General features: G+C 42.2%; 3 protein-coding genes across 3 annotated transcripts; 1 reads left to right on the top strand and 2 right to left on the bottom strand.

The window, feature by feature from the left end:
- Window positions 1-2,057: 2,057 nt before the first annotated feature.
- On the bottom strand, window positions 2,058-4,869 carry cart1 (cocaine- and amphetamine-regulated transcript 1). Its single transcript, XM_048975798.1, has 3 exons — window positions 3,393-4,869; window positions 3,052-3,135; window positions 2,058-2,831 (listed from the first exon to the last, which is right to left on the bottom strand). The coding sequence occupies exons 1-3, from the start codon at window positions 3,519-3,521 to the stop codon at window positions 2,724-2,726; spliced, it is 321 nt and encodes a 106-aa protein (XP_048831755.1). The 5' UTR covers window positions 3,522-4,869; the 3' UTR covers window positions 2,058-2,723.
- Window positions 4,870-5,012: 143 nt separating this feature from the next.
- LOC125708324 (survival of motor neuron protein-like) lies at window positions 5,013-10,374 on the bottom strand. Its single transcript, XM_048975775.1, has 10 exons — window positions 10,262-10,374; window positions 10,021-10,098; window positions 9,486-9,593; window positions 9,117-9,284; window positions 8,775-8,963; window positions 8,543-8,659; window positions 7,944-8,108; window positions 5,941-6,099; window positions 5,663-5,743; window positions 5,013-5,584 (listed from the first exon to the last, which is right to left on the bottom strand). Exons 1-9 carry the CDS (start codon window positions 10,307-10,309, stop codon window positions 5,666-5,668), a joined length of 1,110 nt encoding a protein of 369 aa, XP_048831732.1. The 5' UTR covers window positions 10,310-10,374; the 3' UTR covers window positions 5,013-5,584; window positions 5,663-5,665.
- A 4,712-nt stretch (window positions 10,375-15,086) lies between these two features.
- Window positions 15,087-17,011, top strand: LOC125708336 (growth arrest and DNA damage-inducible protein GADD45 beta-like). Its single transcript, XM_048975794.1, has 4 exons — window positions 15,087-15,357; window positions 15,546-15,647; window positions 15,761-15,986; window positions 16,172-17,011. The coding sequence occupies exons 1-4, from the start codon at window positions 15,314-15,316 to the stop codon at window positions 16,283-16,285; spliced, it is 486 nt and encodes a 161-aa protein (XP_048831751.1). The 5' UTR covers window positions 15,087-15,313; the 3' UTR covers window positions 16,286-17,011.
- Window positions 17,012-22,159: the final 5,148 nt, after the last annotated feature.

Raw genomic sequence — 22,159 nt, 5'->3', positions numbered from 1 at the left:
TCATTTTAAGGCTTTGTTTGAAGCTAGGTCATTCTAAACCCCCAAAAAAATCCTAAAACCTTTTAGACCTTTAAATTTGTCCAGTTTGTCCCGTATTTTCATATATATTTGGTACCCTCTGTTTAGTAAATTTTGTGGGGTATTGGGGGTGTTGTGTCTCATATTTGTGACATATTTGTGCCTCCTGAAACTCAAATCCTAGAATCACCCCTGCTTTAGAAGTTTGTATATATACAATATATACAATATAGAGTTTTAAAAACTGGAGCTAGTATCGGAAAATTTATTGGAGAGTCTTAAATCACTTATGTAAGTCGCTCTGGCTAAGGGCGTCTGCCAAATGCTGTAAATGTAAATGTGAATGTAAATGGTGCTTTATTAACTTTTTATTAGGGCTGAACTGTTTGTCTGACACACCTGGCAGTTTCCAGGTGGACTGTTGGGTATGTGGGCGGGGAAAAATAATCATTAATTGACTAGAACCTGAGGAAGTGAAACCTTGAGTATGGACATTTTTGATCTAGAAAATACAAATCCAGACCACAATTTTATTTCAAGCAACCAATTCAGTGCTATCTGACTGTGACACTTTATACTCAACTAGTTGGTCAAAAGAAATCTTGGTCTGCATTTTTACTTTCTGGACCTGAAAAGTCCACCTACTTAAACATACTTACAGCCTGTCTGGTTCTCCAAGGGGAACCACTCAGACTGAACATCTGTTTACTAGAGTGTGGCATGAAAACCATATAAAGTTTGGAAGAAGGTATGGGGCACCATAACTACCCAACTGCTACCATCTGTTCATTTTCCAAGTGCTGATCCACTACAGCTTCCTTAAAGATTTCTACAACTGCAAGCACAGAATGTAAACAATTACAATTACAACAGACACCCATACAGCAGAGCTGTAACATCCTGGGAGGCCTCAATAGAATTATTTTGATATACAATTTAAATATGGAGGCATATACGTTGAGACGGCAACTTTACTTTTCAGAGAAGCATGAGAAGAATGTAGATTAATGTAAATTATGTCAGTGAAGCAGAAGGCAGGACATGGCCCATAGACATGCAGCCTGTCAAAATTTTGATGCAGCACAGTGTTTCTGGGCTAAGATTTCTTATCTAAGTTTCTTAAATTCACCAAATTCGTATTTTAGATTGGCATATATTTACATATATGTGAAATTTATGTGTTAACTTCGTTTAAAAATAATAAAACTATTTATTAATATCTTAAAATATCATGTCGTACTTTTATCACAATTTAACAGAACTGCGCAAATGCCCCCCTGTGGCGGATTTACTGAAAGCACGAACCATAAAAGATTTCAAAACAATCCGATTCATTCTCATTTTCCATATTATTCAAAATATAATCATTTGTTTGATGTTACGTTGTAAAAATGACTGACTGAAATATGTTTGATTTTCATTAGAAGGAAATTCCATCCATCCATCCATTTCCTTAACCGCTTATCCTACTGGGTCGCGGGTGGTCCGGAGCCTATCCCGGAAGCAATGGGCACGAGGCAGGGAACAACCCAGGATGGGGGGCCAGCCCATCGCAGGGCACACTCACACACCATTCACTCACACATGCACACCTACGGGCAATTTAGCAAGTCCAATTAGCCTCAGCATGTTTTTGGACTGTGGGGGGAAACCGGAGTACCCGGAAGAAACCCCACGACGACATGGGGAGAACATGCAAACTCCACACACATGTGACCCAGGCGGAGATTTGAACCCGGGTCCCAGAGGTGTGAGGCACCACCATGCCGCCCCTAGAAGGAAATTATTTAAGAAATTGAAACTGAATTTCAAATTTTTCATTTCCGTTAGTTATGAATAATGAATAGCGAGATCTATATTATATATGCATTAACACTAATGGGTTAATCGAATGTCAGTTTCTTATATGTGCTATTTATTAAACTTTGTAGAAAACAAACAAATGATGGGATGTCGTACAAACGAACGAGACCGCAGAAAACGGACAGTATTTTAATCCTGCTGAGTGTGGATACGTGATTTGTGATTAGGCAGAAGAAAACAGGAACATCTTTTTTTATTAAATAGCAAATTATGTACATAAACAAACTTGAAAGTACCTACCTTTACAATACAGTTTTCCGCAACCTTTTTTTCTGCAAAGGAAGGATATATATATATATATATACCCCCTAATTACCATATTCTAAAATGACGTGATATTTCACATAACACATAAGCTAAGCAAGCATTAAATTATAAATTTGTGTTGCGATTAAGCGGGGAACATAAAAGGGAGAATGAATTTGGGAGACAGTGACAAATTAGGGCGACATGCCTAAAAATTACCTGTGCGATTATACAAGCATAGACGGGGAGTCTTATACTGCCATATAAAGCATGCATCTGTAACCTGAGGCATGCTGAAATGAGGTGTAGCTCATGAACTTACGCTAAGCCACTAACAATATATTCCATAAAGGGTCATTTAAGTGAGCTTAGCCCCCGTAAGCTGTAAATAGAGTGTTTTGATATTGGTACAAAATTCACAGCGCTACAAATGTTGATCCTGAATCGACTTCCAACGATGAAATCTGTTTGAAGGTATTCAGACAATTTAACATCAGATGCCCCAGAAAGGGAATAAATGACAACGATATGTTTTAATTTACTGCAATGCACAATAGAGTAAACAAACCCAGTTTATTGTTTCTGTATTATTTTTTCTACAAGCACTTCAAGATGGAGAAGTTGCAGGAGGTCCCTCGCGGACAGTTGCACAGCTTCCCGATCCTCGCACCCTTGCGCACTGCACACTGCTCGCCTGCATCGCACTGGGTACGGCGACAACAGCACTTAGCGCTTGCCCAAGTAACGATGACAGGTCAATACAAACATCTATAATCTTCAAATAGTGTTGGGAGCATCCCCATTAAACATAATCATATGTCATAGTGTGTTCTTTTTAAAGTGTACAATAATTTTAAAATAGAGACAAACTCGATACATTTTAGCTAGAGAAAGTAAGCATTTTATTTTGCATGAGAGCCTTACCGATGGAACCCAGCCTAATTTCTTCTCGGCTGACGGCAGTCGCTTATTCTTCAGTTTTTCTAGGACTTCCTGCAAAGCTTCAATCTACAGAAATGCGATGCACTTTAACAATTTTGCGAGATAATTCCGCATGCAATTTCCAAAAAGTAGCTCCGCGTAGAATCTTATTTAATAGTTTGTTTTTCTGAGGTAAATATAAATAAAATATAACCACGGATAAAACGGCTTTACTGTCAAGAGAATGCAAAAACTTCCGTCAGTGACTACATTGAAACATATAAATACAACCCGAAAGTGCACCATATTGCTGTAATTAATATTACGATAGCAGGCATGTTTACCAGCTCTTTCTCTTCTTGAGTCTTGTCCGGGTTCTCCGGGGAGCGCATTTCCAGCGACTCGTCACAATTAACCAGAAGAAAAAGAAGGGAGCTGATGACACCCAGAAGTCTGAGCCGTCCGATGACCATGGTGCTAACAAACGCTGAACCCACGAGAAGAAGGGTCGTAGCGCGGACTCTTCCCTCAGCTCATTGCCCCGACCCTGAAGAAATCCATTTTATACTGTAGGTACTGACATCAGCCGATTCAATATTAATAATGTTGATTTATCACTGGTGACCTGCTTTCTAAGGCCAAATACAAGTTCAGTTCTCAAAACCAAGCTGTGTTAGTTTTATGTAGGGGTTAAAAATGCAATCTTCCCATGAACATAATATTGACTTCCGTTTCGATGAAAATTTCAACTTAATTTCCCCCCAAGATAATAGTTATAGTTATTTAAAACTTTTTTCCCCCGACCCTGACAAAGTACTTGATTCTGTCAGACCAAATCAAATACACGTTAATAGATGCCGGGGAAATTAAAACTATTTAAATAAGATTTTAAAGTCAAAGATTCATCACGGTTGAGAAACGATCGGTATCTATTGACGGATTATCAGAAAATCTTCACAGTCCCAGATTGCGGTGATTTCTTTGGCTGTTCTTAAAAAACACACCTTGACTGATTAATCGTCCATATGAATTAGTGGTAGGATTAGTGTTTACCCGCCCTGAATTAATTTCTAGCTGACGAAAATTTTTACATTGAAAGGTAATTATATAGGCCTGTTAAAGTGTGAATGACTGTTGATATCTTTATATCACAGGTGATTTAAAGATTCAACATTTCGCAAAAAAAAAAAAAAAAAAAAAAAAAGATGAATAACTTTCTGGCTAAAACACAATCGCATTCATTTCCGTGCTCATATCCGTTTGCCGTTTGTGTACCTAACCCTACATGGTGACCAGTATCTTGTTCCAATCTCTCAATGTTAACCTTGCTGCCTTTCTGCGTCACTTACAGAGCGTCACCTCCTGACAGACAGACATTTCTATTAGATTCCATCCCACCTGACCCACTATTAATCATTTTTCTTTTAAAATCAACCCCCCCCCTCCCAATGTAGGAACAGTTCTCAGAAACATCTACAACTTTAGCAGGAGACTGGTAATAGATTCCAGACTGATTTCCACCAAACCTAGGAATGCCTAGGGCAGATTCGACCACTGCCAGGACATTAGATACTCAGTGTCTAATACTGATTCTTCAAGCATCGCAGCCAGAGGGTAGGAACGAGGAACAAAATGGGGACACGAAGGAAAAATAGACGAGGCGACTTGTAGAGGGACAACGCTGGCAGTCTATTTTAAATGGATTCAGAAAGAATGTATAATATAGTTTTCATTAAATTCCACAGATTTAAATGTTAATGCTTCATCTTTCAAACACAGCATAAACTCAGATATCGCACACCCGAGTCCCACTCCAGTGGGATGCCAGTCTGGGATGGGATTGATGCTCCTCACAAGAATGGCCACAAAAAAATGAGCCTCACACCTACATACACCTCCTTTGTCCGTTACTCTGAAATGATCGGGCAGCTTACCTGTAGGAAAACAGACTTCGACGTTTAACATTTCTCATTTTAAACTTTTTTATTGGAAAGGTGTCACTGCAAATGCCAGTTTCTGTCTTTCTTTCCATCGTTTCAATTTTATAATAAGGAATGAGAAACTGAAAGCACTCAGAAAAGGGTGAAAAATTTGTACCCTTGCTTGTCACTGGGTCTGTACTGTCAAAGGTCCGCTGATTGTACCCTTAGCTGTAGGTAATTGTACCTTTTTAGGTACAGAAATGGACTCTGAGGATCATTTCTGTACCAATGATGGAACATCAATGCTGTTTGTACCTTCGGGATGTTTCTCAGAGTTAATTTCTGTACCTCAAAAGGTACAATTACAAGCTTACGCAGAGGAACCAGGCGCACGCTAGACAGCAGATAAGCAGTGAGGTCAGGAAATCCTCTCCACTCAGTTTAAGACAAACTTCACCCAACACAACCAAAAAGGACTTGTCTGTCGCTCGTCCATCCATTTGTCCGTTTTAGGGCCAAGAATGGAAAACCACAGACGGCATTTAGCACTGACAAACTTGGCACTGACTTAAACCTCACTTTGTCTCGAAGTCCTCATATCGTCAGAAGAAACGCTGTTAAAATACAGAGACAGAAGGTGATTTCTCCATCTCACAAACACTCATTTAGTAAGAATTTTCGAGGAAAGGTACCTCTTAAGGCTTCTCACACTTGTAGCCGTGCTTAGGTTTCTTCGTGTCTGTCACTGCGTTAGCTTTTGTGCGTTGTTTGGCCTGGCAAACACAAAATGGAGGTTTCTGTGTATAACACCCACGCAAGCATATCTACACTGACGGCAGACAAATTTGACTGATAGAGCCGATTTTAAGATCAACGTTTGTAGCACTTTGACTCTCGCGCAAACATCAAAATATCTATTTACAGCTTAATGGGGCTCAAAAATTCAAGGCAGGGGATGTGGGTTCCTGACCATGTAGTAGCCGGTGTGGTACCCGCAGAGGTACCAAGACAGCAGCATGCTGGACAGATGAGCCACTTCCTGGTCCAGGCCAGCGATGCCTCCATCAGCCCCCGCTCTGGTGGGCAAGGTGCAAAAGGGAGGTGGCGGCGGGACGAGAGGCAAAAACCCCTGTAGAGAAACAAATTTTACATTTCAAACCAAAACTTGCCTCCATCTGTGATCTAACCATTTACAGCATCCTGGGTCAGAGGCGGACCGGGAGCCCAACCAGGCAGCATGGCACACATGGCTACACACTGGGCGGGAATCTAGTAAAGCTTGACTGATCGTTCAGCCAGAAATAAAGAAAGCGGAGCATTCACTCTGGCTTATAGTTGGGTGTATCAGCACCTACAGCAGTGAACCTTCTGAAGGTTCTAAATTCCTCCCACTTGATGAATAACGTCGCCACAAAGCCAAAACGATCTCCATTTTGGAACATACTGCTTTAAGAATGTTGCCTTGTTAAAAGTGTGTTAATATTCCATCCATCCATACATTGTCTGTACCCGTTTGTCCTATTCAGGGTCACGGGGCAGTCTCCCAGTGATATCTAAGGAGATTCAGACTGGAATAATAAAAAAAAAAGATGATAAAATAACAACTAAGACTGCAGGATTAGTTATCGTTACAGATATGTAACCATCCTGGGTAGCACAGAACACAGGGTTTAGTTCATCATAACAATTATGATGTACTTATTTTTGAATTCTTATTTATTTTACATATTCATGTAAGTGTGCAAATGAGGATCTTTTAGGTTTTGCGATTTAGATGCACCAACAGACACATGGCCTTATGTTTGGATTATAACTGTTCTGAATTGTGTTGGCAGTTTTAAATATACATAATAAACTATTTCAACAAATTGTTTCCCTGCTGTACCGAAACTGCACCAAACTGTGAACCCAAAACCATATTTTATTTTATGTTTTATATTTAACTGTGCAAAGTTTTTATAACAACTACGATTTAAAAATACCTTGATGTTTTTTTTTTAATAATGAATTTGCACTTTTCATTGAACACTGGCTGCATCCGAAATCACTCACTACACACTAAGCACGTAAATGAGGGAAAAGTACAGGCTACAGCAAGTCACTTAGCACGAAAGTACAAAACTTCGTACACTTTCCGGATTCGCTACACCACCTTTCAACTGCTGGACTTTAACTTTTAACGCCAGACGCATAACAACAAGTACCAAACAAACCGTGTACAATTATCAATATGTTCCATACGTCTATCAATACTTTATGATCATCTGAGTTTCCATATTAAGAATTGCACTCACACTTAAAACCACCATTACCTTCGCCCAGCATGTTCAAGTTCATTGCTGACTTCCCCAGAATTCGCGTCTAGGATTGTGGGATTGAATAAGGTATAGTGTTCAGGCACTTTGGATTTTGACTCGATGTAGGGTGCCATCCAGAAACTTTTTGTGCACTTTTGTGCGACGGACACTATGATTTTGGACACACTATTATGTTTTGTGTACTATTTCGGCACACTATTTAGTGTGGAAGTGTGCAATTTCGGGTGCTGCTCCTGTGTTTTGGCCCAACTAATCAATTAGTTGACTGGCTGATCACATGATTAATTATTAAAACAATTGGGTTTTTTGCAGCCATAGTCTCCACTCTCTAGTGCCCTATGATACTGGCTTGGACTCCATGGTCACAGTGACTCTGTACTGAATAAATAGTATGAAATATGCTCAAATGGATGAAGGTTATTCCTCCTGCTGTTCCTTAATTAGTCCATTGGCTGAATTACTTCCAGGCGGCTAGACACATATAGAATATTACATCAAAGGTTACGTTATTCCAAAAAAACTGCAGGAGTCTTGGCACTTTAGATTTGTCAGGCACAAGTTTAAATAGGGTGGGTTGCAGAGAAGGGAAATTATTCATTCATACTGTATGATGACATGTAAGCAGGGCTATGGGCGCCTGGCACGGCTGTCTGACCTCTGAGCTCTCATTGGCTGCTGGCACAGAAGGAAAGCTGGGAAAAGGGTGAGCTGATGTGGGGCAGCTTCCTGCGGGTCTGCCTCTCCAGCTGCCTGTCATCTTTGTGCTTCTCCGCTCTTTTTTACTCCTCGTATAGTAATTACTGCTATCTTCACCAGTACCCTGATAAATCAAACACAGGTAATTTTATCATTTTATCACACGGAAGATAAATACCTACAACACAAAGAAAATATGCAAAAATAATAATTACGAACAGTGTAATGCTACAATTCTCCATGATTTCCTTATTCCGCCGTTTCGCTTGGTTTCAATAGCATATATTAAACGCAGCCTGCTACTTAAAATGTTTTACTTTTGCATACGTCTAAAACCACTGCACATGTTTAAAGAACCAAATCTTTTCCACCAATATTTATGTGAATGTAAGCTATCCTCATCAAAATGACCTTAATAAAATCTCCCGCAGCAGCAGACAGTCAACTGCTGTTCACAGCTGGATCGCAGTGGAAAATCTATCTTACTGACAGCTGTACAAAGGCAGTGTTGAGGGGAAGAGGGGCAGTGCAGCAGTGGGAGGCTCTGATGATGCTCACAGTGACGCAGCTGGAGCCCAGGCTGTACAGACCCTCTCTGTCGACACTTATCTTCTGTTTCTCCTTATTTTTGCAGTCGGAGCTGCTACTGCCACCATCTGGGCTCCTTTTCAGAGCCTGGACACACAGGACAGAAGTTTAGGAACAGAAGCAACACAGAAAAGAAACGTAAGAGCAGGCAGTGCAGAGGCACCGTCAGCCTGCTGGACATGGCCAGGCGGCGGCATCTCGCCTGGGTTGCAGCACTGTCACTCGGCTCCGGTTCTCCTGGGGGCAGCAGGGCACTCAGCTCCAGTTCCTCCTCATTTCCGTAGCCATCAAATCGCACCCGCCCTCGGTCCCCATTTATGGAGATCAGCACCGCAGGGTACACTAAGCCGTCTCCGGACCACACCACCCGGCACTGGGACCCTACTGTCCACTAGGATTGTAGTGGCAATTTAGAAGAAGAAATATGAACAGTCACCATAAGGGGGCAGCAGAGACCCTACGTGCAAAGTAAGTGTGGCACTGGACAGACCCAAATGAAGATCCCAGGCCTGATCTATGACCCGAAAAAAAGAAGCTGACCCACCAGTTCAGGCTCCCCAGGCAGCAGCATCGACAGCTCAAGCTCCTCCTCGTTTCCATAGCCGTCAAACTTCACCCTGCCCCGCGGGCCCTCAACCCAGACCAACACGGCGGGATAGACCAGGCCATCCACAGACCAGCATGCACGACAACGGGATCCCACACCCCAGTCCTGCAAGGAGAAACATCGATTTAACTGCTACCTGAAACTGCTGGCTGAAGCCCAGCTTAAACCCATACCAATAACAATCTAATTTATAGATTATTTCATTACAAAGCCTGACTGCATTGCACATGCAACAACAAAATTGCTTTAGAGAGCTTTAAAATTTGCCTGCTGATAAGCATTTTAAACCCTCCCCTCATGATCTACCTGTATGGACACAGTGCCATCATCAGGTTCCTCGCTGTGTCCCGCAGCTTTCAGTGACCCTTCCTGCTCGTCGGTCGGCACTTGAACTTCTTCCTCACAGTCTGAACCCTTACAAAAAAGAAGACCTCCATTCATCAACAAAAACGAAAGCTATGGGACCCTAGTAGCTCACAAGCAATGGAACGCACATGCGACAACACTAAAAACTAAAATACTAGTAAATTAAATAAACTAACATACAAGTAGCCAACTGATGCTTCATTTATCCATTTATCTGCCATCTAAAAAACGAAATCGAACAATTTCCTTAGAATACAAAAAATAACATGGAGTAGCAACGGTGGACTACAATCGTAATACACCTGACGTTTGCCGATTTGCTATTTGTTAATGATCGGTACTAACTTGATGATACCCCTACTAACAATGTTTAAGTGCATAGTACATTTTCAAATGTTTGTTATGTTTTAATTACGTGTTCAGCTAACAGCATTAGAACACTGCTCCTGAAATGCTGAGCCGTGACCAGCTTTACCTGGAAGGATGTGATCGCCTTGTCATAAGCCTTCACTAAGGCTGCATCATCCCCTGCCACCGCCGCCGACATCTTCAGCTGCATTGGGATTTGGGTTTAATTATGCATTACGGGAACAACCTTATTACAGGGCGAACGTCAATGAAACGTGCAACGAAAGGAGATTTAGAGCGCTTTACGATTGTATAACGTTGCCCTAACCACCGGTTCTGACAAGGCGCAGAGGGCAGTCGTGACTCACTTCGCCGTCATTCGCCCGATAGACGATATCCCGACAGCACTCGGCCATCCCTGGGCATCTTCCGCCGGTGAGCCGGGCACCCGCACGCACGTACGTCTCAAATTCCCGCGAGCGCGCCTTCAGACACGTGACCTGACGTGCTTCCTCACCGTCATTTGTAATGTCACGCGCCGCCTACTGGAAGCCTAAAATGGTCTCTGTGTGTCGCATTAGACGTGCGATACTCCCTTATCAGTTTTTAAATAAACTCTTAAATTTAAAAAAAAAATGCTTCACGGTGTATGCACGATAACAAATATTTTAGTATTCTCATTATCAATGTGACAATGGATAGTACTGTTACCTAATAACTCCTTGGTTGGGTGCTCGAATTTTACCTTACCTTTGTGTAAGTTTGCATGTTTTTGCCGTGATATGGTTTCTTCCCACAGTCAAAATACATCCAAATGTATTTATGCAGAATGGCTGCTGTTGCACCATCCAGATGGGTGCTATACCGTGGTGGTGGTTGAAGTGTCTCCCCATAAGTCCTGTAAAGCGCTTTGGGTGTCTTGAAAGGTGCTATATAAATGTAACATTAATTCATATATCTGAGTGTGTGTGATATGCGATGAACTGGCATTGGTGCAGGGTGCATTCTGTCTCGCTCCTGATGCTGCCTTTGCAACCCTGTCAAGTGGTTGGAATTTTTCAAGGAGGAACAGCAAAGCTAGTGGGCAGACAGGCAATGCCCTGGTTAGGATTCCACTCCATCTCCTGGCACAAACTGACATACTAAGGCCAATTCAGTGACCTCAATTTGCATGGTGGCATGTTTTTATATAATGGGAGGATACCCCTAACCCGGGGGGGGGGGGGGGGGGGGGGTATGTGACTCAGTGGGTTAAGCCCCTGTGGTTCGAGCAGAAGCTTGCTGGTGGCTCCCCCCACCTTGACAGAACTATCACATCTCTGTTGGGTCCTTGAAATGCTCTAGGAATCCTGAATAAATTACCTGACCCTGTACTCAGATCTCAAGCTTCACTCTCAGTTGCACGTATGTGTGTGTGTGTCTGTGTGTGTCTGTGTGTGTCTGTGTGTGTCTGTGTGTGTCTGTGTGTGTCTGTGTGTGTCTCAAAGGGGAGCGAGAGGGCAGGCTATGCGAAAGAAGCCTTCCAATGTACCTCTACTCCTGCAAATGGCAAATAAAGCATCATTTAATTTCAGGAGGCGTGAGGCTACAGTACAAATCACTGAGTCTGTAAATACATGTATTTCTGTATTTCTGCTATATTACTGAGCCCTGAGTACTATACAGGGCAGACGGCTGCATTGCTTTTGTGTAAACAAAAATGTATGTTATCGTGTTGCATGGATGATCTGGTATTATTCATTAAATTAAATTCTACTGAATAGTTCATATTTTTCTTCTAGATTTTCAGAATAGTATTTCTTTCACGATAAAGCATATTGCAAAAATTGGCCTCTACTGTATGCATTTTATATATTTTATATGTAAATAATATGCTTAATAAATCTGAAGAGAAATTACTGAGCTTTGTCACATTGGCTTTAATGTCTCAGGCAAAGAATCTTTTGAGATGGAAGAACACAGCGCCCTTAGATTATTTTTAAAAGTATATTAGTAAAAGGACGATGGAAGTGCAAATTAGTGTTTCGCTGTTGCTTCCTTGACGTGCCATTCCCCGTGAAAGGAGACGTGAGAGGCTGTGTATTCTCCGCTGTGTGTATTCTCCCAGTTAAATGCTGGCTTTGACCCCCACAGGCCAGGGCGATAAATTCAGCACCTGAGTAGAGCTGTCTGTAAATGTACCAGGCATGATCATTACTAAATGACCAGAGTACATTTCCTGGTCTGTCTTTCCTTCTGTGTATTCAGCATGGGTCACATGCAGATAGCTAAAAAAAAAAACTAATTCGCACCATAGTCACATGCTGGGCGGGACAGGGAACGATCGCAAGTTACGGTAAGGCAGGGGAAAGGAGGATCAACGGTATCAAATATTAACTGTGGATAAAAGTGCATCTCTTGAATATTTGGTACATGGGATTGTGGAGTTTAAGCACTGCAGGTTAATGAAAATAGTGAATTTAATACTGATATAACCACTTAGTATTTGAATCAAGTGTCTGCAAAGATCATTAATTTTAGTTATGCAGGGGGGGGGGGGGGGGGGGGGGGCATTACTCGTTTGACCAAGGGCGGACCGGCAAAAAGCAGCTCGGTTTTTTTTTGTTTTGGGAGGGGGGCTTAGTATATTTTGCCGCTCACCGTAAATCACCGTAAATTTAAAATCAACGGGGACACTTGTGCACTAGTAACTCCAGTCCACGGCATTCCCAACCCCCGTGGAGTATTATCTGAAATACATTTCTCCTTTTCTCAAACCAGCAAGAAATATAAGGTTAGTTTCCCATCCTGCGAGGTGAAATTGCATGTTTCCAATTGCTTGTGCACCCGTGTGTGTGTGTGTGTGTGTGTGTGTGTGTGTGTGTGTGTGTTTATATATATATATAGATAGATATTTACAAGTCTAATTACTGCCCAATGGTCAGCGTCGGCATGAAGGGGTTTCCGTATGAGTAATTACGTATGATGTGAAATGACTCCCCTGGTGTTTTCATGCTACACTGAAATGACTTACTCATTGCTGTGAATCACTGCCTACACAGAATCGAGTTGTACTTTTTTTGTCCTACGATTTAATAAAACTCCCTCTTCTTGGGGGGAAATCTTTGTACCCGGAATCTTAAACTAAACTAAAACAACAAACACGGTGTATAACTTCCCGAGAATGCATGGGCCGCTTCAGCGGTTCAACGCCCAATTAAAAAAGTAAATGGATTATAATCAAAGAAGAAAAGGAAAGGCATTAATCAAAATTTGGAATAATGCATACTGATTGCTTTGCTGTACACACTTTTGTTTGACAGTCTTCTTTTCTAGGGAGAACTTAATTTCTTCTTTATCGCCCTTTTAGCCGTGTTAGATCAACGCATTTGGGCTCCTTTGTGCACAGGACAATTAATAGGTTTGATTGACTCGTCTGAATCATCGTGGCGTATTGTTATTATACAGTTGCTGGAGTAATGTACTTTGCATTCTCCTTGAATTAATGAAATATCGGATGCACACAAATCCCCACGTTTATTAATCCATCTCAGTGAAAAAATGGGGAAGTAATATAAATCACTTAACGAAAGATCTGAAATTATATGGAAATAAAATATTTTTATTTATGATTTGAACAATCGAAAGGTATAAAAAATGTTACAATGCAACCGTTCTACCACATAACCAAAAAGTTTGTTGCGTCAACGCTAGATGGCAGTCGCTCATAATACAAATATGGTTACGATTAAAATATTTTATTCGCCATCAAACATTCGGCCGTTTTTTCGAGAATGTATAGGCAAAATTTTTTTTTTCAATCATTAAATCAATATTGCTTTGTTGACCTGCATTTTCATTATATAGTAAACGAAATGCAAAACGGCTGTGTCATGTTGAACTGTACAAGTTACTGATGTCCGCACTAAATTAATATATTTTACTGAGATAAACAGGATGATTAATTGACTCAGAGTAAGGGTGACTTAAGTGGTCTCAGATAACCTGAAACATTGCAGCATGTTGCAACATGTTTTGTCCCCTGTAATGACGGACGTGCTCCACTGTGTGGCGACTTCAGTATTGTGCATAATAAACGGCTGCTTTCGGGGTGACTGGGTACGAGACCTGAACGCAAAACATCACGCGACCTATTAACAAAATAACGTTTACGTTTTTGCACACTGATTTCTCCGCATTGAAAATCAGTCAACAAATAACAGATTTTGACTTTTGTCATTTTTACAGAAATCTATAAAATATAGAAACGAAAAAATATTACAAATCTATCAAATATGAGAGATGTGCACAGATTTGTTGCAGTATTTGCAATGCTGCGTGGAATTTTCAATGTTTCCAAACACTAAACATAATATACCACAAGTCGAGATATCCCGATTTAGTAACGTGGATAATATAAGATGACTCTCTTCTGTCTTTTTGTAAACAGCTCTGATCCTATGACTGCAGACAGCTATAATTGGACGCGGTAGAATTAGACTAGAGCGATGAAAGTTCGAGGTGAAAGTTACTGGCGTTCGGTTGGATTCGAGAAGCAAAAACATTTGAGAACCTACAAGCGAAGGAAGCGAGGCGATAGAGGTATTGCTGAGGTGGATAACATTCGCGAGCATATTTTTAGTTTCTTAGTTACACAATATCAATACATGGGTGTACTTGTCCCTGGAAAAACACGAGGATAGTCAGGTGCTCGCATAATACAAACCCAAGTCATTGCAACCATCCCCTCTAATTGCAAAGAATGCGTGTTTGCAAAGGCATTTGCTGTAAGCATGCAAAGTAAAGTTTGCAATCAATTAATTTGCAATTATTAGAATATTAACACATGATTTTATGATATGATATTTTTTACGATTATGTAACGAATATCGTGGCACGTTATCGTAAAGTAATTTAAATTGTACACACATTGAAAAACGAATTTGACCTTTATTTTCCTGGTGTCTCTATCAAATCTGAGTAATACACCAGAGGAATGTAGATAAACAGATTGTGTGTTATGAGAAAGAGAAGGTTGAGTTGGGGCTCGAAGGGGGATTCTCCAAAACGGCCCACGTGAGAGCCGGAGATGCGTTAACGCAGGCAACCAATCGCAGCGGATGGTGGGAAGTCCATTGAAAGCGCAAACCAATGAGACGTATGCAGACATAGAAGTCACGCCCAGCCTCCCGAAGTGAATAAAATAAGCCGACGCGGCTTGTTCGGTACATTTGCTGAAACGCTGCTGAATAGCAACTTACTCTGAGCGATACCGAGGAGTACAACTGCTGCCGAGCTTTGGAATCGCAAACGTTGAAAGCCAGCAAGGAAATTACGTGGATTACACATTTTGCAGACGGCGCTTAGAAGACTTCGTGCCGATCCGGGAATTTACCTTTTGGAGTTTATCCTACAATCTGTGGATTATATTTCACTTCAACATGACTCTGGAAGAAGTCGTTGGATGCAATATCACTGAGAAAAAGTGAGTACTAACCGTATTCCGGCAAATCTTTCTCGTATGTACCGGTGCAATTGGGCTGTAAATTATTACGTGCATATTAACTAGCTTCTGCACAGAATTTTGTATTACATGACAAGCGTTAGCAATTACTGATCATACACTGGCATTAAAAATCGAACTGTTTTTAATCAAAGTTTTTTCTTTTTAAGAATGGAAAACGTGGGTCAAGCATTGGAGGAATTGCTGGTAGCCGCTCAGCGGCAGAGCTGCCTCACCGTTGGAGTGTACGAATCTGCAAAGCTGATGAATGTGTAAGTATTAATCATGTATTCTTTTTTTTATCGCGTGCTAATTTTTGAAGCAGTAAGTGTGCATTCTCGTTCTAGTTGCAGTATTAACGTCGCGATGTATTTCTCTTGTTTAGCGATCCGGACAGCGTGGTGTTGTGTGTTCTCGCTACTGATGAGGAGGACGAGGACGACATCGCACTGCAGATCCACTTCACTTTGATCCAAGCCTTTTGCTGCGACAACGACATTAATATCTTGCGCGTCTCCGGCTTGGGGCGGCTGGCAGAGGTCCTCGGAGAGCCAAATGCTGCCGACAGCAACGCCAACGAGCCGAAGGATATGCACTGCATACTAGTCACTGTAAGTCACACCACGGTGACTCATTTTCTATTAACCACGCACTTCGCGATGCGATGTCTTTGCAGGTTGCTGCATATATGCATTTGAGTGCAATGCTTATTCTTTATAATTCGCGTAATTGCAATATATGTGAACCTGGCACACTGAAAATGAGATTTCTAACTCCTTTATGCGATGTTCTCCAGAGTCCTCACGTCGACACGCTGAAATGCCAGGCGCTGAAGGAAGTGGGCACCTACTGCCAGGAGAGTCGTCGCAAAAACCAGTGGATACCTTACCTGAGCCTGCAGGAGCGCTGACTGAAGCCGCCAGTGGCGTGTGAAGGTGATACCAGAAAACCGAAGTCGTCATTCTTTAGGAAAGAGAAAGGCGTTCAAAAGGAAGGCATGCCACAGTAACTGCAGCAGTACTCGGACGCCCGGGCATCTCCGGCTACGGAGCATGGTGATGGAAGGAGAGAGAGAGATCTAAGGGACAACACGCTCTTCCTCCGCCAAACGGAACAATGGCGAAACCGGGGGGGTTGGGAAAGTGAGCCGTATCGGAGTATCGGAGCTGTTACCTTCAAAGGACGGGGGCTGGCGGAGCGGCCGAGGGCGGCAGTAGCGTGGGAGCCGACGTGCAGTTTCGATTCCTCGCAGGGGGAAAACTGACACTCTGCTTGTTACGTGGTGGCTTTACGCAGGCTGCTGGGTCCGAAAGCACCCATTAAAGTGGACTGACGAACAACATGCTATAAAGATGCAGAAGGATGAAATGAACTGTGCTTTGTTGTCAAATTGTTTTACATAGTATGCAGATTCTCTTGCAATTAATGCTTTAAAAACATGCTTATACTTAGTAGTTGTGCAGCACAACAGATTTGTATTGCCCAAAAAGTGGGTTAAGGATATTTTACAGTGGAAGAATTATTTTATTGTAACGTTTTGTAATTTAAAAAAACGAAGATTAATATATAACAAATGAATGTGCAACAAAACACGTGTGTTTTTTTCTTAAACAAAATAAATTATTTACTACAACTATTTTTGTGTTTTTGGTGATTGTGGGTTTTCGGGGGGGGGGGGGGGGGGCAAAATCCAAAGAATAAAGTTTTTGATCACGTGAGCCATTGAAAGTTGTAGAGACTCATTTGGAGATGCAGGACTCTTTTCCAGCATGCAAAATTGTAAATCAGGACGAGGCTACAGGGCAGATCATACCACTTGCATTCCTACAGTGCTCAGCTCCTGCCTGTGCTGTGATAATATTGAGGTGTTAGAATTTTATCTATGCACCAAACTGGTACTTTTTGCTGTTCACACATCTGCAAGATGAGTGATTGCATAGAATTTTCTTTCAGGAAATGTTTTCTCATATCATTAGTAGTTTTTGTAACCTTTGCCTTGGTATGTCTTTGCTGGGATGTTTGATGGCCTGTAATCACCCAGCAAAAGTGATTCAAAATCAAAATTACATTTAAACTGTATGACCGTACAAATGTAGCTAGAGTAAGGCAATTTTTACAAAGGACACGGATGTGGGATTTCAGAGGCAGAAAGAGAAGCCACGTTTCCTGGTATCCTGATACCCACGTCACGTCCTGTACGTCACAATGGTGTTGTGACACAGAGCCAAGCAGAAACTGGGAGGAGAAGCTCCAGTGAGCCAGTGACGCAGGGCCAGTGTTTCATTTGGCAGACAAAAGCAAAAACTGCAAACTTGCTGGCCTCCCACAGCTGCATGTTCACTGGGACAAAGTTGACCTTCGTCTCCATGCATGTAAATTTATCGCTCCCCCGAACGGACTCAGTGCTCGGGCACGTCACGGCAGATGCGCAGTGCTGCTCGCCCTTTGCTGGTCGATAACGCGGGTTTAGCACTGGGAATGCCCCGGTGTGCTGCATGGTAACTGGGGCCTCTGTTCTCTGCTGCTGGCTGGTAATGTCTCATTACAGCCCATCTCTGACAACAGCTGCTAAAACAACGATTTAGGGTGGGGGGGGGGGGGGGTGAAGAGGCTCTGGCAGAGCCAACCAGATCGCTGGTAAGTATACAGCAAAAGACCACCTGCTCAACTGGAACTGGACATGCATAGTACAGCCATTCCCAAAATGTTCACCCCTGAGAAAACACGGTAACGTCACACATCTTCATTTAAACTGCAGCGTGTAGCTGTCCCCGTTCCCCCATGCGGTTCTGCATGTTACCACTGGTTACTCGCATGCACTGCCATTCGAGACATGCTGTCTAATGCAGTATTTCCAAACACAGACAGTGCATGTTTTTGCTCCCTGTCTGCTCCTGGTCAGAGGAGTGGTGGCTCTGAGACTAGGAATCTGTGCAAAAAAATTGGAAAGTCACTGGTATGAATGTCAGGAGTGATCATCCTCTGTTGGGTCCTTGAGCAAGGCCGTTAACCTGCAATCGCTTCTTCCTGGGTATGACGTTAATCTACATCCAGCCCTACACCCTGCAACTTACGGGGAAATTTGAGGATTGGCACTCCTGCTACCGGGAAAAAGTACTCACACTGGTCCATTCATGGCTGGTTTGGTGCTGAAGTATCACCTGCTGCTTGGCTGCACTCAGGTTTTCATCCCTGAGGTGGTTTGTTGTGTGGTGGATGCGGCAACATGGTGTAATCAGTGCACACCCCCTTACCTCAGCTCCTGGTAATAAAAAATGTGGACTGTCTGGGGGCTTTCCCGAGTCGGGAAACACTGGTCTACTGTGTCAGCTTATCCACAACAATATAGCTGCACTTATTGGGCCAAGATCTTGACAAAAGCACTCACTACTGCAGTGTTTCCTAACCCGGCCCTCAGGGGCCCCCAGACAGTCCATGTTTTTTGCTACCATGAGCTTGGAGGGAGCAAAAACATGGGATTGTCTATGGGTCCCCCAGGACCAGGTTGGGAAAACACTGCACTACAGTATAAATGCACACTCTTAAAATACCCAATGAAATGTGTCGTATGCATTGTCCAACTGGCTTTGTAAAGATACATGTTCCTTAAGTCCTGAGGGCCCTGAATTTACTCTTTTTCTCTCAGTTTAAGGAGACTTGAGTGTCTGTGGCACTGTAACAGATGCATTGCAAGTGCATGTGCATGATAAAAAAAAAAATAGGGTGTTAAATCGGTCATTAAAACCGATAAAATATAAACGAATACACTGTAATGAAAAGAATTACGTTTAAAAATAAAAGGAGAAAGTTCCCAATGAAAATGAAACATTTTTGATTTGTAAATAAGTTCCTCTTACATCCCTCAGCAGCAAACAGCAGGCTGATGTGTCTTTCTGTTTCATCTTAATATCTCATATTTCAGCGTGCCAAAGTTTTCAGCTAAAAAAAGTAATTGGTTCCATATTAAAGTTTCCTGGTCCAGCAAACAGTGAAGGGTAGAGCAAAAGCTTGAAGCTGTACCTAGACAACCAAATAAACAGGCCTCTGAGTGTAACAAGGCTAAAGTCTGAGCCCCCACCTAACCCTCCACCCCCAGCTTTTGTCTGTTTTCCAGTCCCAGACTAACACTGCCCTTTTGACCTTTCCACCAGACCCATGAGGTTACTTGGGCAGCAGTGAGACCCTGCGCTCTCACCACAAGGCAGTGGCATGGTCACTGTCACCTGTCTCGATGCCTGTGACTGGAAGGTTGCTGGTTTGAATCCTGCGCCCAGCAGAGTAGCAACATCTTTGTTGGGCCCCTGAGCAAGGCTTAAACCCTCCACGGATGCTGGCTAAATGGCGGACACAGTGCTATCAACTCTATAAACACATATGTCTCAAAGGGGAGAAGATGGTATACGTGGAAATTCACGGCCTCCCATGTACTTCTTAAATAGTCAAATAAAGAGCTTAATTTCACAGGACAGTGCAGGTAATAAGAACATATTGTATGCAGGAGCAAGAGGCTTACATATTATGATCTGGCTACATCTATATTACACTCAGCTTTGCTATGGATGTATTTATTCTGTTCCATTATTAGGATTAGTTACCTTGGTAACTAATTCCTTGCCAAGGTATCTCATTATATATTATATATTCAGCTTCTATCATTTGCAAGCAAGCAAACGATAAAACGCAGGGAAGACTTTTCTAATCTCGGTGTATCAAAATTACTCTAAAATTGGCATTATTTAAAAAGTAGAGCGAACGCATTACCAAACTGCATGTTGCGTTGCATTTCATCAGGGCAATACTGCAAGCCTTTTGTAACACCCATACTTGTTCTAAAACGTAGTATTTTCGGACGGTGGAGAGCAAAATAACGCCCGAATGAGAAGCACGCATGCCCGCATACACGTAGACTGTAGCGGAGCAAAGTCTACATCAGGCACCAAAAAAAGTCATATCGCCATGGAAACAATGAAGGGTTCACGGCGCGTGTATTTGTCATTACTTCTTCTAGCCAATCGCGTTTCCCTTCTGACGTGACTAGAGACGATCAGGGGAACCTCCGGAAACGTCATTAACCAAATATGGTCAACATTTGCTCTCCGGTCATAAGCCGTCTAAAATTAATATTAAAAGAGGTTTCCTGTTAAAATGTGTGTTCGATTATACACATTCCAAAAATAGCAACACGTATGTTACGCATCTAGTCAGTCTCTATAATCATTTAACTCTGCGTAATGGGGAGAAATCATTTAAATATTCTTCTTATACATTTTCCTAAGTTGCATTTATATATCTCTAAAGACACTGCCATCCAGGTCGGAAAACCATATCAGGTTTCATAATGTCTATTATGAAAAAAATCCAAAATCACATAATCCCAGGCGTAATAACTATAACCATACGCTTTGCAAATCACCGTTGTTACGCCTACCGTAACAATGTCTCAGGAATGCAAAGAATGTTGACAGAAGCTGGTTCATTAACCGTGTTTAGTCTTTCGATTCGGAGTCAAATATGTAAGTCACGGCGAAACGAGAAATCATACACATGCACGTAACGGCACAACCCGAAATTCCACGGAATCAATATTCCAGCGACGGGAAGACGCTCCCTGCAACGGAAGCCGCGTCAAAACCCGTTCGCTTATCTCGAGAGATGTAAGAAATCAACATCTGCTAAGACACAATCAAGCGGAAAATGGGACTCCGATCATAACAGGAAAACGTACCTCCACAATAAAGGCCAAACCAAAGGAAGTCAAAAGCTCACATTCAACATATCATTGTTTTTATGACAGGACAATACGAAGTTCTACCTGTGAATACTTGTATTATATATTTACATTTAACATTAGTATTTATTTATGACAGGAGAAATTAGGTTTCAGAAATTTGAGTTTGAGGCTATCGTGCATAGATACGGACTTCTGTCACCGTCTTGCTGTTGGATGATATATTGGATTTACTTGTCTAACAGACAGCTACTGTGTACAAACGTTTAACATGCGTCACTTCCACTTACAATCAGCAAGACAAAACCTATTAAGAAGTATTCAAGGTCATTACTAACAGTCGAAAACCAGTAAACGTGCAAAATCAGATAGTTTAGTCTAGTGTTCGATTATTGGGGGATTTCTGAATTCTGGGGAACTTTTTTGGGAAATGCGGAGAGGACGTCAACATGTTGGAAAACGTTTGCATGAAAAACAATTAAAAAGCTTTTCTTTTGATACATGCACATTGCACGTTTGCTAACAGTACATGCATTGATCTATTCAGCCTTACTAGCTGCTTTTCAGTTGTTGTGTCAATTTCTGATGAATCAAGCCTCCTGGCTACACCACCAACAAGGTGCACGGCTTGGCCTTGCCAGAAAAAAAAGCATGTTTGCAGATTGGAGGCCAAAGTAAAAAATTAAAATGAGAGGATTCCAGGTGGAGTTTATGGCCTGTTACCGTCTCGCTTTAATTTAAACCAAATCAAACGGAGACCGAACGCAGCGGTCTGTGATCACACAAAATAATGCCTCGTTTGCAGATGTTAATCGGGGGCGATCGATCGGTCGTGCGCACACACGGATTACCACACGGATTACCGGTTCACAGCGGATGCAAGAGCACAGTCTGTTCTGGGGTCTGCAGTCCAGACTGCAATCCAGCTTTGCGAAACTGGGTTACGACAGGAGCCTCCCGAGAGCAGGAAACAATGAGGTTTACATCTGATTAAATCAGCTGCAGACACATGCCGGCGCATTCACGTGAAATGGCACGTTTTCTTTGGGCAAAGAG

This window comes from Brienomyrus brachyistius, chromosome 15 (genome assembly GCF_023856365.1).
Source record: "Brienomyrus brachyistius isolate T26 chromosome 15, BBRACH_0.4, whole genome shotgun sequence".
Taxonomy (NCBI): domain Eukaryota; kingdom Metazoa; phylum Chordata; class Actinopteri; order Osteoglossiformes; family Mormyridae; genus Brienomyrus; species Brienomyrus brachyistius.
This window is presented reverse-complemented; position numbering and strand designations above follow the sequence as displayed.